The 19,550-nt window shown below is 31.5% G+C and overlaps 1 protein-coding gene across 4 annotated transcripts in view; it reads left to right on the top strand.

Annotated features, from left to right (window-relative positions):
- LOC126739140 (furin-like protease 2) overlaps positions 1–19,550 on the top strand; it is a 969,288-nt gene that overhangs the window by 906,580 nt on the left and 43,158 nt on the right. For all 4 annotated transcript variants that reach the window (XM_050444697.1, XM_050444683.1, XM_050444705.1 and 1 more), the window contains one exon: positions 12,072–12,231. In XM_050444697.1, coding sequence (XP_050300654.1) covers positions 12,072–12,231 — 160 coding nt within the window. The remainder of the gene's footprint in view (positions 1–12,071; positions 12,232–19,550) is intronic.

Raw genomic sequence — 19,550 nt, 5'->3', positions numbered from 1 at the left:
TTCCAAACCATATTCTGTTTATTGCTATAATTAACTGGTTTAAATATATTATTTTCATAAATAACAAATAAATGTAATGTATTTTTAGCTATAAAATATTCCCTTAGTAACCTACCAACATAACTTTTTCCTCAAAAACTTATTGCACATAATATCCGAGGCCTGTAGCGTATAACATTTGCTACTTTTACGAAGTAACTAATTAGGGAAGCGAGCCTGCTTCTGTTTGTTTTGAATTTGCGGAATAAGTAATATCTCGCATTAAGGTTAGGTTATATTTTTATTCAAAGCTACCAGTTAGTCATAATATGAAGGCCAAAAGAAGATATATATAAAATGTCAAAATGTTTTTACTTAATATCTGTAAAAAAAGTTCTCTTCTGTTAATTTTTATGTTTTCCAGTGGCGTGTGTGTGGGTTTTCTGCTGAATACTTTAATAAAGAAAAATGGTACGCCACTGGTTTTTCTTGTATTAAAAAATATTTTTAAATTCCCCGTTTTATTTGCCACATTTTTGATCCCGTGGACTTTGTCCGTTAGATGCACGGTTTTCGCACAAAAAATTAAAAACCATGGACATGTTTCTCAGATTTGATTAGACTTTCTTTATTCTAGTAATTATTCGTTTTTTTTTAGTTAATTGCAGTTTCAATAATAAATAATAAAATTTTTATTAATTAATTTAGTACAAAAGCCGGCCCAATTTAATAAAATTGTAATTGAGGATTTAAAACTTTTGCTTCTACAATCTTTAATTTAAAATACAAGTTTTTAAGTGATAAAAAAATATTTCATTTTTTATTATTTATTTAAGTAATATTATTATTTTTACAAAAGTTGTTCAAAGTGTGCTCCTCCAACATCAATACAAGCATCTAATCGACGTCGCATTGATTGGCGGACACGTTCAAAAATTCCTGGTGTCGGCCGAATTATGTCACGTTAGACGTTATAATGCGATTACGCAATTCCTCCACATTATCAATTGGATTTCTATAAACCAGTGATTTAAGCTGGTCCCACAAAAAAAATCCAGCGGATTTAAGTCGGGAGACCGTGGGGGTCAAGGGTGAATACTTCCCCGACCTATCCAACGATTTGGTGGTGCTCGTACCGTCATGTAAAAAAAACATTTGCTGTCTCAGCTGAATGGGGACATCTTCTAGCATCGCTGGTAATTCATTTTCAAGAAATTCTTGATATACTTGTCCAGTCGATCTTGCTGGTAAAAAAAAATGGACCGATGAGTTTTCAATAATGCCGACCTATACATTAAGTGAAAACTGGTGCTGATGACGGTTTTCTGCCACAGCATGTGGGTTCTCATATTGTCAAATGTGGTTATTGTGGAAGTTCATAATTGCGTCCCTGGAGAAACTACCCTCATCGGTGAAAAGTATTTTTCTTATAAACGGTGCATCTTGCCTTATGCGTTCTTGCATCTAACGACACAAAGCCGTTCTTTTCGAAAAATCGCCTGGCAAAAGTGCCTGCACCCTCTGAATATGATACGGGTATAAAAGGTTTCTTTTAAGAATATTCCAAACTGTAAAGTTACTAATGTGTACCGTCTGAGCAATTTTCCTAGTGCTTGTGATGGGATCTTCCTCAAATTCATTAAGCACCTGTTCTTCAATTTGAGGAGTAACTGTTCGGGGATGTCCATTTTCAGCGGTGAGTTTTTTAAAGCTGCCCGTTTCACTTAGACATTGGTGTAAATGCATAAACATGGAGTGATAAGGAATAACACGATTCGGGTAACGTTCAGCATAAATACGCAAGGCTTTCGTGCGTTTCCGTTAGCCAGTCCATAAATGAAGTGCATATCGCACATTTCATTATTTGTGTAATTGTTAGCCATTTTTTTAACAAATTAATCTTGTCAGCTGGCGGACAGTGACTATGATTTAAAATTTAAAATATCACAAAATCTTACAAATATCAACTTTATCGTGGGCAGAGGAAGAATGTAATAAAATGATTAAACTCTTAAACAAGAATGTGATTATCGTTGAGGCGGCGTTGTCCGTAGTTACGTTAAAAAAAATTATGTTCACAGGCTAATTCGCGATTTTGGAAGCGTGACATATTAACACGTTACTCATATGTCACTTTTTTAAACATGTTAAATAAAGTGACATATTATGAACTACAATGAAATTTTAAATAAAATTAAAAAAAAAACTCAGTCAAAGTAGAAAAATGTTTTTTAATTTTTTGGGCGAAAATCGTGCATCTAACGGACCAAGTCCAAGGGATCAAAAATGTTGCAAATAAAACGGGGAATTTAAAAATATTTTTTAATACAAGAAAAACCAGTGGCGTATTATTTTTCTTTATAAAAGTATTCAGCGGAAAACACGCACACACGCCACTGGAGAACATAAAAATGTTAAAAGTATGTTAACAAATGCCTTTGGATACACAGACCCTGCATACCAATCTTTGGACAAATATCTACAGGGGTATTTAAGTTATCGAAAAAAAAATCATTTTTTTGTTAAAACTTTACCACCCTGTAGCTCAAAAGCTAAAAGGTTTAGGACCTATGTTTATAGGAACTTTTTTGCGAATTTTTGTGCAAAGAACACGTTCTTGAATTTTGTCGCAATATATAAAAAACACCCTGTATAGTACATCTCATTAATTATTGCCTAATAAATTCAACTTTTCTATGTCAATGGACATGTGCTATAATAACACCCCTGCCCAAATGTAGTGACCCAAAACATTATAAGGATCTAAGACCAATTAGTGTTCTGTCTTGCTTGTCTAAGGTGTTAGAAAAAAATATGTTTTTTTTATTGCTTCGCAATTTTTTATTTGCCATATATACATCAAATGTTAATAAAATAATAAAAACATGTAAAGTTCACTACTACGCGGATAATACGTAACTATATTACTCGTTTTTCAAAGAGCAAGCTAGTAAGTCACTTAAATGTATTAATACAGAATCAGAAAACTTAAGATCTATTTCCCTGCAGCATTCTCTTTATCTAAATCCAAGCAAGTGTTGTTTATTAATATTTAGTCCTAAAAATGATGTGCAAATTATTAAAAATAAAATTAATGTTGGGGTAGGTGACGTGTCTTTAGAAATAAAGGAAAATATTGGTGTTGCATTTGACAGTCAAACGCGATTTGACCAGCATGTATCTCATTGTATTTAAAAAGCTTATCTTAGACTTAAATTATTATACAGCAATCGACACATTATATCGCAAAGATTAAAAAACAATTTTATGAAACGCTTTCGTTCTATCTGTGTTTGACTATAACTTGAGATGTCGTTTATGGAAACTGCTTGACACAAACTCAAAAAAAACGTATACAAGAAGTGCAAAATTCCTGTTTGCAGTATATCTATGGAATCCGTAAATATTAAAGAATTTCTTAAAAACTCTCTGAAATAAACTGGCTTAGAATGGAAACCAAGCGTACACGTAGTGCACTGTGCATCTTTTTATAATAGGTTATTATTTTATAAGACACCTATATATCTTTACAACAAAATTATCTATAGATCGCATGTACATAATATAAATATTAGATTTAAAGGTTTGATAACAGCACCTCTACATCGAACATCTATTTATGAACGGCGTTTTTCCTATAATATTTCAAAACTTTACAACACTATTCCCGATTGTTTCAAGATCTTGGAACCACGAATCTTTAAACATAAAATCTTTAATTATTATTTCCAGCAGGAGAGTTGAGTAAAAAAAAATAAGCCTATAATAAAACTTCAAACATTTTTTTCTTCAAACTTTTCAAGTATGTCTCCTTTCTATTTGCTATTTTAAAATGTACCGTAAAACGGGGTTACTTTGGCAGGTTTCGACCTATTTTGGTACTATAAATCCGAATTCGATTGGAAACTTAAACTTTTTAAAATTGCATTAGGCCTTGTGTCCAACTAACCTGATATAGGGTACCAAAGTAGGCTGATTTTTGAGGTTTTCTGTTGCAGTATGTTAAAATCCGGTTCACACTAATGTGCTGTGGCTGTTTAAAGGCTGTTTAAAGCCTTCTTTGACACTCAAAAATCGTAGAATATAGGAGTAGCATTGAGTTCGATCAAAATATCTCATTTTTATATTTAAGTTATAAAAGGTATAAGGCACTTTTTTTCAACCAAAACAAACTTTAAACTTAAACATAAATTCTGAACATTCTGAACAACGAACATATTTTCTAAAAACTAAAAGGAAAAATAAATTAAAACGTCTTCAATAAGAAAAGTCAACATCTTTCACAGAATCATCACTGTCGAAATCGCGGTCTCTGCAAAGGGAACAAACATAAAATGGGTCGTTACTCATTTCATTACAGATCATACAATTAATCAAATCAGGGCCTAGGTAGGTTTCCTATTTTTTTGAGCAAATGGCGGGTAAGTCCCCTGTAGATTTAGCAACTTGTTTTGCTTGTTTTCGTATTGCCCTTGTAGATATTGGTACCAAACTTGCAATTAGAACGTCGTTATCATCTTCATCGCTGCTACTTAAGAAAAACTTTTGGGTTGGGTTGATGAAGGGCCAGGAACTGGTTCTTCTGTAGATGGCTGTTTTCTAGATGATGATACCTTAATTTCTTTACCGGGTTCTATTTTCTTACGACGATCTGGAATTCTTCTCAGAACTTCCTGGGGATCCGAAGAAGGACAGACTCCTGGCCCTAAACCCCGATTATACATTTTGTTACATTTTCGTGTATTCTTATTTTAAGAGTTTCGGAAAATATTATTTTGGAATTGAAGTACTGGATTTTGTTTCGCTGCTCCATTTGTCCAAAATCTCCCTCCATTTTTTTTCATTGGTGCAAACACTGCAACGTCCAGTGGTTGCATAAAATGGGTGCTATTTGGTGGCAGCGCTGTCATATAGATATTGTTTTCCTCACTAGCTTTTATTACGGTAGGTGAGAAATGAGACGCTCAATTGTCCAACAATTTTCCCTTTCAGGATTGTCAGTCTCTCTAATTTTCGGTAGAAGAATTTCGAACAACCACTGTTCAAATTGATCCATATCGAACCAGCCACTAGATTTATGGCTGTAGACTGTTCCATGAGGATCTCTTTTTGTCCAACCTTCGTATAAAAAACCGGTCTTGTAGACATTCATCGGGGGTAATAAATCGCCTGCAGCGTTTCCACACACCATAATACTGATTGAGGCCTTTGAATGTTGTTGAACTCTCTCCACAAGCTTGGTTGTCCTTGGAACCACGACTCTTTTGGCACCAGGATCATCCTGAACATTAATTTCATCATAGTTAAAAACTAAACAAGGGTCAGCATCTTGTAATCTTTAAAATTATCAAAAAATTTGACAATTTGATTTGGACCTACTGCCGCACGAGTTCGTTTCATGTTTGCTGCCAAACGGACACTCAGTTTATTTCAAATAATGAAATGTTCTAGAAAATCATGTCCGGGAGTATTGTTTTTAAATTCCTTAACCGTGCGACCCTTCCTTTGCAGGTATTTATAAAGCAATACGCGAATATCGGCCTTTGAAAACGAACATCCCCAATCGCTCACTTTCACTAATGTCTTTGTATGTAATTGCTCCTCCTCAGGTGTGAATCTGGTTGGGTGATCTAGAGACCGGTTATGTTGACCCTTTAACTTATTTTGAAGTGTTCCGCCTGAAATTTTGAAGCGTAAACTTGCTGCCGCCTGACTCATGCCGCCCCTAATAGCCAACGCATTTTGAAGGTCATCCTCAGTATAGTTCTTGTAGAAACATGACCCTTGTTTTATTTGATAGTCTCTAGGAATTTTTACTTGTTTTAAACCTGTAACAATGGAGATTCACTAAAAAAACAGTCAAAAATATAACTATATAAAAAAATATATATTATCTAAAAATGTGACAAACTGCCAAAGTAGATCAAAGTGCCAAAGTAACCCCGTTTTACGGTATGCCCTATTGTATTAATTGATAATTGATAATATATATGTAGTTATGTTTTGTAATATTTTTCTCTTGAATTAAGGTACAATGGATATCTAAGGTTAAGTAGATCAGGGTAGATAAACCTATTTGTATAGGTTTTCCACATCTGGACTTCGCCTCTTTTCACAATAGTACAATAGATTTAGAATTCTTCCCCATGTGTATGTCTCATTTGTAAGTAGATCAGGTTTAACCTCAGATACCTGCTGATTAATACCTCGGAAAAAGGCTGTAATACCCTATGTAAACTATTCTTGTGCATTACATGAATGGTTCTTCCTTTACTCTATTATTTAAGAAATTGTTTTAATATTAGTAACTGCAGATATTCGAATTCTTCTCATGTACGTGTTCTATCTAAGAATTTATATAAGATTAGCAGACTTTCGTTTAGTAGTTTCGTTTGTATTAGTAAATATAAATTGTATTATTTTGAATTGCCATATTATGGTAACCAAATCATGCTACCTAAATAGGCGTTCTGTTCAATATTAATTAAACCTACTACAACAATTCGGTAAACTCGCAACACCCAGCGATGCTTTTCTAATTAGTTTTATTATAGAGAACATACACATAACGTGCAACACGAGGATCGGGTGTTTACTTTCGAAGTTAATACGAGAAATTCCATTCGTAGCCGAGTCCTACGGGGATGCGGGAAAGCATTTAATCTTTATTAGCGCATTTTGCCACCACACCACCGGGATTCCCTTCCATAGCAAGAAGTTATATGTGAGAAGATATTATCCTTAATCTCCATGGAGACGCTGCAATAATAGCCAATTTTCTGGATGCTGCATACCACGGTTTTGTTAATGTCGAGTTGTACAGAATATGTATTAAAGTCGAAACGCAATATTGAAATATTTACTACCTTTGGGATTCATTTTCCAGATCAGGCTGTAATATAATTACAGTATATACAAAATTTATGTACCGCATAAAATTGAGGATAAATTTCTAAAAGGCGGCGTTATAGTTTTACATAAATCGTTAAACTTGACGAACCGTAAAAGGTTTTTTATATAGTACACATACATCCCGATTACAGACAGCTAATAAAAAATGCATTTGCCATCAAGAAAAGCCGTAGTTATCAAGTCCGTTTATAGCGCCATGAAAAGTTAAGGACGACGGTTCGCTGGAACACTTTAACGACCTTCGCCTGCCATAATTTATGAGCGAAATGTTTGCACGTTTGCTAGAAGCAGTGTAAACATAATGCAATTCTAATAGTCAATTAGGTGAAACAAGCAGCCCTGATTTATGTACATAATTAAACATAAAATATTATGTTAGCCGTTAAATTACTCTTAAGCATTTTAACTGTCGAGAGCTTATAAACTTTTGAGGATTTAACACTATTATTAAATGAAAACGGATTTTCCAGAATTATTATTTGTAAAAGTTAACTAAACTTTATGGATCATCGAGATGTAGGGGTGTGAACTGAAGCAGCTGATAAACATATTTATGCAGTGAAAAGCAGCAATTAGTCAACTAATATTAACCTATATAAAGCTATACTAATACGAAAGCTTACCTATATTGTCCTGGATTACGTAGCAGACAGAGACTTTGATAGGAATCTTTGGATTGGAACCACACCCGCAGCGGCACTCAGGATTATGGAATTGGTAAATTGGACTTATTACTCAAATGAGATTAACTGCAATGTACCGTACCTTAACAATGTGAGGGGCAAGGATACACAAATCTGCACTGATAATCAAACACAAGTGACCAAGTTGGGAATATTCGTAGTCATATTCGGTCCAGGGATTTACTAGTCAGGAACATTAAATGCTGGGCCAAGGACATTCGAATATGAATAGGTGCCAAGCTCGTTTTTTTTTTTAATTCTAGGAATGAAAAGAACACCAGAATACTTTGTCATACTTACAATAAATTATATACAGGGTGTCTACTATAAAAAACGGCCAAACTTTAAAAGGTAACTATACAAGTCATTTGCAACAAAAAGGTCGTATAACATTTTTTCGAAAAGTGGTTAGTTCTTCTGGTATTTAATATTTTTTGATTTTATCAAATTTCTTTGTTTTTTTTTCATATAAACAAGAATATCTCTGTTATTCTTACCACCACATAAAATTTAGATATATCATCTGAAAATGAATTAAATTTGCTATAAGATGGGTATATTTAGGTCTTTGAGTAATTTTTTATACCGGGTCTTATCAGAAGTTAAATGTAACATTTGGGAAATGTGCAAGATTAGTGATGTCTTTTTCGTTGTCGTTTTTTTAAAATTTGGTTAATAGGAACATGTTTTTTTTTCAGCAAAAACTACTGGATTTTGGTCTTCTTAGACTTAACTGTCAGATTAATTTTAGTATTTCTAAATGCACAGTATTTTTTAATAATAGTACTTTAAATAAGTGTGATGAATTTATATTAATTTTCGGGTTTTATCAGATATTTGTTAAAAAATTGCTCAAACAGTAAAAAAACAGTAAAAGCTTTATCATTACATATAGATGGCTTTCTTAAACTGCGATCGACAAATATCTATGAAAATTTGAATAAAATACCTCAAAACAGTGTAATATTCAAAGAAGATATTGTCTATATACTCGTGGGTGACATGAATGTTGATTTGTTATATACACAAGTAAAGCTAACAAATGATGCATCGGAATGGGTTTGGCAGTACAATCAATGATATAACTAGAAAATCAGAAAATGAGGCTATATGTCTGAATCAGTATTGTATAAAATGATAAGGGGCACAGTGGTCCGAAGATGCAAAAAATTAAAAATTATGTAAACAATTTCGACGTAGGTATAACTAAAATTTATTTATGTTCTTCTTTGCGCATGTCGATCTTGCTAATCCATATTTTTAAAGGAGCATTATTTGTTGCTCGTTTACCAAATATGAAATGCTTTTTATTGTTCCTGTATTTATAATATGACAGAGTAGTTCTAAAAGTAAGTTTCAGCAGATATTAGCATATGAATAAAAAATGATGTTGTGAGACGGTTGTGTGGTATTGTACTAATAAGCTTTTATTGTTTTCTTGAAGAACATCCGAAATTTATTTGTAGTGTGAGCATCTTAAAGTTGCGGTTTAAGGAATTTAAATTTTTGAAACTGCTGAACAAGTATAACCAATCCTTAACCAAAATTATAATTTTTTGTAATTATTAATGAGTTAAGATTTGGGTGCAACCTGATAGAACTTTCTATGATACTGATTTATTATTGTTAGACTGCAGTAGGACATCACCAAAATTTTGATAGATCGTCGAAATATTGACATATACAAAAAGCCACACAGATCGTCGCCATTCGTTGTCCGCTTTTAAGTTTGGGGCATTCTACCAGTAAACGATCACGTCATCATTGATGCTGTTTTTTTTTGATAATCGGGCTACCATCTGAAGATGCACAGGAGTACCGAAACAAACACATAAAGGGAACTCGCGAAAATTTGGCAGTTCAGGTTGCGAAAATCTACAGCAAAAACCAGCGAGCCACTAACTGGTTAGCTATTGCAACTTTGAAAATTTTTTGGTGCCGTTCACATAATACTTAATACTGACCAACGAAGGGAAAAAAATAAACAAGTCCAAGTCTCATAAATTAGCGTCTATTAAAGATGGAGTCAATAACGATACACGATGGTGTAAACGTATTTTATTTTAATTTTTTTATTTATGTTAGTGTAAATCAGTGTGTGGTTTTTGTATTTCGATAGGTCTGATGATGCCCTAATGCGGCGAAACGCGTAGCCTTTAATAGACGCTGATTTATGAGACTTGGACTTTGAGTTTACTTTTTTCCCTCCGTTGGTCATACACTTAAGTCTCTTTGAGAGTAATGAATGATTATTTTGAATACTTGATGCTGCTATAAATATTGTTAATAATCGGAAAGATATTCAGAGCTATGATTTTGACTAATCTATTGCACTAATCAACATAGTGCGAATTATTAGTAAGCGCGTATGTTCCAGCTTAAACCGTTCCAGTAATTTTCATTACTAGTCATGGTTACTTCATGATATACTTCAGTATATAATGCGTTGTCCTACGTTAGGATATATTGTACCGAATGCTTGATATCATAAAAAAATAATATATACATTTTACTTTTAAAAAACGTAATGTTCAGGTTTATTTTCGTGCGCCTCACAATATTTTTAGTGGGTACCATCCTATAAAATCCATTTTGTTTCCAAATTCAAACATCGGATCCGACCTTTTTAGGCCTTAAAATTGTTTGTGCATCTCATTTTTGAACGTTTGGAAGCAGTTTTCGAATTCTATTTCCGCTATATTAGATTTATTAAATATATAAATTTTCAAAAAATTTCATTGAGATTTTCATTTTTTGCCAGCTCCTTGGCTGTTTCGCACCACTGTGAAGCGGTTTGTTCAGGAAAAAAGTCTAGTCTATTGGATCTGAAATTAATTCTGTTCATTAAGGAAGTGATCTTTCTCATTATTACCTCATCTTCATCAACATTTCTTTGGAAAATGTTGGTAACAATTTAGACTAAATTGTTCGGTAATATATAGTAAATAGAACTGAATATAGAATTCCTAAATATAGGATTTCCTCAGATAGGATTTTGGTTATATAAAGAACTTTTTTATGCATGTGTGACCTTAAATATATAACCAGTTTTATTAACTTAGTGTTCGTTATATTGATAATTAAAATCGACAATATCAAAACTTTTATTTAATTAACCGCTTTTTCTTAATCTACTTTATATAGGGTGATTCAAAATTAAGTGCAAAGATTGCAAAGGCGTATTTACCAGCCAGAAATAAGAAGTTTTTTTCATAAAAACGAATGTCCTAACTTGTTTCGTTTTCTAGATATAGAGTGTAAAAGTTTTTTAATAAAAAAAAATTCTTTTTTTTTTGTTATGAAAATCTACTTTTGTATGTTTCTGTTACTTAGGCTAAGTTAAATTTTGAAAAGAAGTTAAATGAATGTCAATAATCGATGCGAATTTATTATTTGTTTTCATAGGACCAGGCACAGATTTTGATTTTTTTCTGGAAACAAAGCTAGATACAAGTAAGACTCAAGAGGCAAGAAAGTTACAGTATTGAGCGCTTAATCTAAAAAAAAAGATAAATTGTCAAAATAGCGGTGACGTACCATAATTTTACCTATACGTATCAAGTAGGTAGCCCCCTGAAAAGCCACTGGAATTAATAAATTTATTTTATTCTGATGACAAATAAGCCTTCCAAATTTTATTTAAATCGGCTGAAAGCATTTTGAATAATTGATAAAAAACCGATTTTATTAAAAAAGTTTTACACTCTATATCTGGAAAACGAAGCAAGTTAGGACATACGATTATATGAAAAAAAGATCTTATTTTATTTTTGGCTGGTAAATACGCTCTTGAAATCTTTGTACTTAATTTTGAATCACCCTGTATATGATTATTTATTAATATTATTTATATTAACTGTAACATAAAATATTAACTTGACCGACATACCTGGTTAATTTTTAGTTGTAGAATTGTAGTATCTTATTTGTTAAATTTGTCATTCGTTTGCGATATTATTGGATTAGTCCACTACTGTTGCCAAAGAGTTTGTAAGAAAATAATTAATTAGGAAATCCTAACACTTTTTATATTTCAATTTATTATTTTTCTATCAAAATACATGGGACAAAGTTAACTTTCACCTATTTGCTTCAGATTTCGAGCACATTTTACTCTCAGAAAAAACCAACTCTTTATTTCTAACTGATACCTCGGTATCAAAATTCTTTAGCAAGTCTTAAAAAATTCCTAGTTATATAAATTAAAAAAATTTATAAAAAAATTAAAAGGAATACAGTATATAACAAAAACATTGTATTGAGATTGTATGGTGACATTACCTAATTACTTTTTTTAACCTAATTATGATGTATTATATTGATTAAAAATATTGAACACTTACTAAGGGAATTACTAAGGAAAAACTAAGGGCACTCAAGAAGAGCTGCCCAAGCAACATGCTGGAACTAGTAAATAAAACAAATCGTGTGTGTGTGAAAAAAATAATATAAATTTATAGTCAAATAATCAACTAAAGTATTATTTATCTATTTCAGGATGCCCAAGCCAGCACAGATATTAATGGTAATGACGATGATCCAATGCCACAAGATAATGGCGATAATAAGCATGGAACAAGGTGTGCTGGAGAAGTCGCCGCAGTAGCCTATAACAATATATGTGGAATTGGAGTTGCATATAATGCTAGTATAGGAGGTAAAAAAATATTATTATAATAGGAGAAATATTATTATAATTATATAGTGGAGATTATGGGAGTGACAAGCGACTTTATGATGTAACATTCTTAACCCTTTTTGGTAAAGAAACAGCCAGACTGCTGTTGCAGACCTGTCCCTTTGGATAACAACTTGCGTTTTATAGGGACAAGACGGCTTATGCAGACTATATATTTATTGAAAGGTTGCATAGGTACTACGAAATAATATATCATGTATAAAAATAAAAGTTTTTATTTACAAAAGTAAGAAACTACAAAAATATTAATTCATATGCTTATAACATAGGTATTACAAAAAACGAAATTCATTTATTGGAATGACAATTTTCAAAGCATTGCCCGACACACAATGGGGGATGCGTTTCGCAAACCTTACATCTCCATGATGTCTGCCCGCGTTTGTCATGCTTAGAACACTCCCGGCATCGCAGGAAATGACTTTTGCGTTTAGAGTTGGGCGGGACTGGTATTTTTTCTAAGACATGTAGAACTTCAGGTACAATTGTCTCCTCAGCTGTAACGTGTGCCGCAGGGACTGAAACTTTTGCAGCTTTTGCTGCACCTTGGTTCACCAGTTTTCTTCCGTCTCTCAAATTGTTTGGAATCCCAAGTAATCCCCTAATGATACTCTCCCGAAATTGAAGTAAATTTGTTTTTGATTTTGTGATATCTCGATACAGCAAGAAACTATTTATAACTGTAACATCTAACAAATGAAATATCACCTTTTTGTACCATCTGATTGATTTTCTGGGGCAGCTATAATAGGAAGTAAACTGATCACATCTGTCTACCCTTGACATATTCATGTTATATTCGTTAATTTCTTTTGGCTTTTGTAGTTTTTTCCCATAAGAATTCGAAACCTCTATCATCGTTGGGTGAAATTTGGTAGTAATGCACAAAACATTGCGCTTGTCCTTCCATTTGCTGACATACACTTTACCATTTCTTTTCCAAATATGGTCGCCTCTTTTGAGTTTTTTTGTCGTAACTACTTTTGGGTTTTGTTTTCGATTTGATCTTAAAGTACCTGTCGTGTGAGTTTTTCTACGAAGGAGAATTTTGGACAATCCCACGCTATTATAATAATTGTCCATTATCAAGTGATGACCTTTATCTAAAAACGGCTGCATTAGTCTGAATACCAATGCCAGTAGCTTGGAAACTTCTCCATCGTCCTGTTTTCCTTTATATATTTCAATGTTATGATTGTACCTATTTGGAGAGCATAATTCAAAGAATTTAATTCCATATTTGGCACCTTTATTTTTTATATATTGCCTAAAGCTCAATCTGCCTCGGTGCAATAAAAGCGACTCATCCAGTGCTAATACCTCTTCCGGGTAAAAGGCTTTTTGATAATTGCGTATCAAAATTTGTAGCAGAGAAGTAACTTTATTCAGACGATCGACATTTCCTTTTTCCTTGGTGCAGTTGAACGCCCGTAGTAATTGCTCATACCTCCTTCCAGTCATTACGTTGGAAAATATGGGATGATAGTAAAGGGGATCCAAGGAGAATATTTTTCGCAGAGTTGGAAAACGTATTCGGAGTAATAACTAGCTGTAATGTATTTATTTATTAATGTTACTGTTTTATATGCTTAATAATTTCTTTGAGTATGTAAACTAGGTTTAGGGATAGTATAGATTCAAGTATATAATGTTTGAAATTTTAGCTTCTTTGAACATGGACGAATTCCATACACTGTATTGTATTAATTTTGGATAATAAAGATTTGAATTTGAATTTGGTATTAGTCTTGGTTGTCGTAATTATATTCTAATGATAAGGATGGATATAAAAAGACATCCAAAGCGATTCTAGAATTTTGCCGATATTAAACAAGAGATTAAGTATGTATTTAGTTCTGTTCCGTTCGAAGATTAGTCGATATTTAATTCCTGAACAAATCTATTTATGTAATAAATGCATTTGCGGATTTTTGTTCTTATATACCAAATGATAACAATGTTCCGAATAACTCATTATTTATAATAAATAACGAAGTTATACACATAGACGGCATAACCGAGAAATATATTTTATTAGCACTTTGTCCTATATTTAAAAAAAAACTATAAAAATTACAACTTTTTACACTAGTTTTTTTAGTGGTTAATTAATTTCCTAAACAGATTAAAGGCGTTTATGAGAGAGATTTGTTTTTAAATCCGTACTGTTAAAAGTCAACTAATACATCTGTGACTAGCATAAAGCAGATATGCACGTGAATTTTCAAAAAAAAGGTATGATCTTCTCTTCTAAAGTGATTTTGTTGCCATTATTTAACTAACAGCCGCTAAACTTTAAAGCAGAATTTCTGGATAATTAAATGATTTGTTTTTATTAAACAATAACAGTTTTCTAAAGTACCGGTCTTTATAATCAGCCTTTATATCGCATGGTTCAACGTATGTTCAAGGTAAATACTACCCATTTAGGACTTTCTAGAGAACTTATTGGATTAATAAAAATAATGATGTTACGAAAGATGTTTTCTTCTAGTTAAATATACTTAAAGGTAAAAAATTTATATTTGTGAAACAATATATCCAATAAAAAGAAACCTGGAGTCCGAGAAAGTCCTGGGAAATGAACCCAAAATAGATACTGTGGATTTTTATATAGATCATTACTAGAATTTAGTAACAATATTTGCTCCAATAAATTTTAATAAATTTATTTTTGTAGATAGTTATTAATACTAAACCAAATTAGCCTCATAAGTACCAAAAAAAAGTATGAAAGATTTCATTTCAATTGTATGTTATCTTAAAATAATTTCATCCAGAAGATTCAAGGTTATATGAGATTTTGTAAAAAATGAAAACAAGCGATTTAACTCAATAAAATGTGACATATTTCTAAAACTATTAAAGACAATAATATGAAATAATAAACAAGTTATTTAAAATTAAAGTCAGTTAATAATCATAATGACCATCCGAATTTCGTAGTTTTTTTTAGCATTAAAAAAAAACATTTTGAAATATTATCTTCCACAATCTAGCAAACCTAAACCCATAAGTCAGAAAAATATATTTACATCTTCATTTAAATCATGAAACACTATCTTACTATTTATTACATAAAATATAAGGAAACAAAATTCGAGCGAAATAAAGACATTAGCTGTCCCCCAGAAAAAAAAAACTAAATTTAGCACAAATTTTTGATAATACAGCGGTGGCAATATAAAGGTTTACCCAACAAACCACAGAGATAACGCTTAGTGAACCGTAAAAGTAATTTATGGATCGTATGGGGTTTGCTACACGTTTTTTTCGTTAAAATACCGGAAATGTGTGTCTCGTTTAACCGGCACAATAGACGCAATATCTGGCTTTTTATCTCATTTACGCTCTTTGTTTTCGAGTATCTTTGACCCGGTAGTTAAAAACCATTAAAATGGTAAAGGGACAAAGGCATTTTTGCGTCCGGCTCTAATGGTGGCGTTTCTGGCCCGTACTGTGCTGTGATTTTATGTATTTAACGCTAGAAAAGTCTTTTTTCGTTTGTATTTTTTTCTAGAAAAATATTTTATATAGGGTCTGTAGTTTTCTCTTAGATCTGAATTTTTACTGATTAATTAATACGAGAATTTAATCGAGTTTTCTGAGTAAGGGATACTTCATCTAAACAATTCATTATTTTCACCGGGGCAGTAGAAAAAGAATTTCATTGCAATTTTTATGATTACTGATTATTTTCTTTGCTTCCTTTATTTTTCTATGCACGTATTTTTTTTTGTGAATAAAGCAACTTTTTTTATCCTCTATTGTAAATTACCAAAAAATGTCTTCTTATTAATTCATGTGAACTAAAATACTATTTACTATTAGTTTGTTTTTAGTAAATATAAAACAAAATATTAAAATAATCAAAATATATTCTTTTCCTCTTTTCAAAGTTACATTACATGTATAATAACTTATGCATAATTTAAATGGGCATGATTATATTTTTAATATAGCACTCACTAAATTGTATGCTGATCAACATTTCTATATTTTATTTATCTTTCTTTTATTTGGCAGCAAAAGATATTCTCTAGCAGTCGTGTATCTAGCATGCGACCTTTTTGATCTATCCATTGTAATTGGTGTTTGATGATTATTGCCTCAATACTAATAGAGCAGATTTCTTTTAATATACTGATTCTTGTTCGTCGATTATTTCTTTCTTTCTTTAATGGTGATATTTTTAATGGCTTTTATATATCTTTAACAGGTTGTTTAGGTCTTAGGTCTAGTTGAAGTTGGTATTACGACAGCATTATTGACAAGGATCTTAGCTTATGTAGCGAGTTGTGTACGTTAATAATGCACAAAATCCTTTCCATTTAACCTAGGCATTTGACGGTATCTATTCTCTAATTTTTCCTAAAGGAATTAAAGTATGCCTTGAGCGTTACTCTCAACACTCTTAAACAGTGGTGAAATCAGGTAGTGAATCATAAAGCATAATCAAATTATAAGTAACTAACATTTATCATTAAAACTAGTTTTCCAAATTTCTATGATCTAGCTTAGGCAGCTTATCGGTAAAAATATACAAAAAAATTAAATTATAAATTAAAATAAGAACGAAGAAGAAGAATGTCAAAAGTAAGCATTTTTTATACAAGCGGTTACGGCTGCGGATAATATTCGAGAAGCAAAGCCAGAAAATCAGCACCAGAAACCAAAGGAAAACATGTTAACATATACCCTGCTCGGTTAATAACTGAACTGTAAATAAAATTAGTGTGGACCCAGCTATTTCCAGACTTACAAAACCAGTAAAGCAATAATTATTAAACGCATCTGCTGCTATAGTAATAAATAATCCCCAACAACAATTTTCATCACTAAAAATAAAATTATAATAAAAATATATGGCTGGGAACAGAGCAGAAAACAAGTCAATAATAAACATTATTAATTCAAAACGTGTTAAGGGAATTCCTGGTCTAAAAATAAAAAAAGTTTTCGCGAATGCAAGTTTTACGAAATGTAGCTTAAATAATCCGTTTACTATTTGTCCTACAAAATTGAAAAAATATTGGCTCAAACAAGGTAGATTAAGAAGAAAATAAAACAGAACGTAATGGTCTAGTATGGAATAATAAATACCAGAGACAAAGAAGAATATTTTTAAAATCGAAATGCATACCAATTTACTGAAAATTTCACACTTTGACAGTGATATTTGATTTTTGTTTCTTTGGCAAATAATTATGTCAGTATTTTATATTTTATTACCGTATTTTTAAAAAAGGTTTTAAGGGATTTCCTTTTAAAATTAATTCTCGCTATTATTCATTGAATCACTTGCTGATTTTTTAAAAGTTTGATTTGATTATTAAATTCTTAATCAAGTTGTTTTATTGAAATTTTCATAGGACCCATTACGATACCCTTTAGTAAAACCACGTATAACCACCAAAAAAGTACACCATCAATTTAAATTAAATAGTTTTCTTTTTCAGAATTTTATTAAAACCGGCAGTGTTACGCTAACAAAAACTGCCTTTTTAATTAGCAATATTTCACCGACCTTTAAATTGTTTTCCTTGAAAAACTTTATGGTAATTCTCTTTTACCAAGTTGGAAAGCCGTAGCTGTAAAATAAATAAGAATAAGATGAATAAAATTATCCCTAGAAGTGATTTACGAGTAGGTTCGTTAAAATTAAATAGCAAAAATATTAATATTTTATGATGCAACCTTTCTGCTACATCATATATTTAACGTTATTTATGGAAAGCTTTTACGATACTGGTTTTTAAGATATTTAGATTTTTTATAACTTTAATCTAAATAGAAGACTTTTGATTCGTCAAGAATAAAAGATTTAGGTCAATATTATACTGATTGATGTGGATGTGCATGAATTCTTAAACGGTATATTATGCTGTGGTTATATAAAAAAAATTTAAGCAATTGTAGCTGGTATTGAATTCTGTTTTGTTTGTAGATCTTGTAAATAGTAAAATTATAAATTAATTTGTTTATTACAAAAATCTGTAAAAAGTTTTTTTAAAGCAAGCTTTTTATGTAAAAAAAGTAATTTGTTCCCAAAGAGAGATAATAATAGCAAAAGAGACTGAAACAGCTGCAAGAAAAGAGAAAGGTACATGATTGTTTAAATGTGAAGGGAAAGAAAGAGAACACTTTCTGTGGAAAAGAACAAGAAATTTTTCACAGTAAAATAGTAGTAGTAATACACAAAAAAGTAAGACAGAGATAGTAAAAGAGAAGGAGAAAAGGTTGATCAAATGAAAATGAGATATAGCATTCTAAAGATAAAAATAGAAGAAATTAGATGATCAAAGGGATAAATTAACTATGATGAAGAAAAATGAGAGTAAGAGAAGAAGACCGAAAGGAGAAATACTAAACTGGGTATAATATGATTTAAATTTAATGACAAACGGTAAATTATATAATTTTGTTGTAGCTTTGAGGCTTAACAGGATCACCCGTATTTATAAAGATTATACATCCATTTTATAAGGAAATAGATTCATAGAATATATATTCATATAATACCCAAAATAATGATATGGTTTGTCTGACCTAAATGCTATTATTAAGATGACGAATAATATGCTTTTGTGTTGAAAATCGGGAAAGTAATTTGTATCAAAGAAATAGATGATATCTATCTAATTTAGATATATAGGAGGACGTTTAATTATGCATTTTCTGAAGTTCTGTCAATCACCTCCTCACCTCCAGCTAACCTCACTTTAATATGTCAAATGGCAACCCCCATCGTGTGATACATCATAGTAAGCAGCGTAAAATTCTCTATTCAACGGTACCAAAAAAAAATGAAATCAGTAAATGTGTAAGCAAATTGTTAGCGAAAATGTCTAGAAATAATGAATATTTTATTTACGCCAAACTTTGGTATTTTAAATGAATACTTTTTTTTTTAATGGCCTAGTGGACAGACATAACTGTAGATACTGGGATAATGAAAATCCGCATGTTTTTCGGGAAGGCTATACCCAATATCCCCAAAAAATTAATGTTTGGGCAGGAATTTATGGGAATGAAATAATCGGGCCATTTTTTTTGAAAGAAAATTTGACTGGCGAAATTTATTTAAACCTTTTAGAAAATGCAACATACCCTTCCATTATCAAAGTAAATCAAAGAAAATCAAGTAGATCAACATGGTGCTATATTATTGAATGAAAATAATATACATTTTCAGCAGGATGGAGCTCCCGCGCACTACACTTTGGTAGTTCGAGAGTGGCTTGATGAAAATTTTCGAGAAAAGTGGATTGGCAGAC

This window comes from Anthonomus grandis, chromosome 1, assembly GCF_022605725.1.
Source record: "Anthonomus grandis grandis chromosome 1, icAntGran1.3, whole genome shotgun sequence".
NCBI lineage: Eukaryota > Metazoa > Arthropoda > Insecta > Coleoptera > Curculionidae > Anthonomus > Anthonomus grandis.
This window is presented reverse-complemented; position numbering and strand designations above follow the sequence as displayed.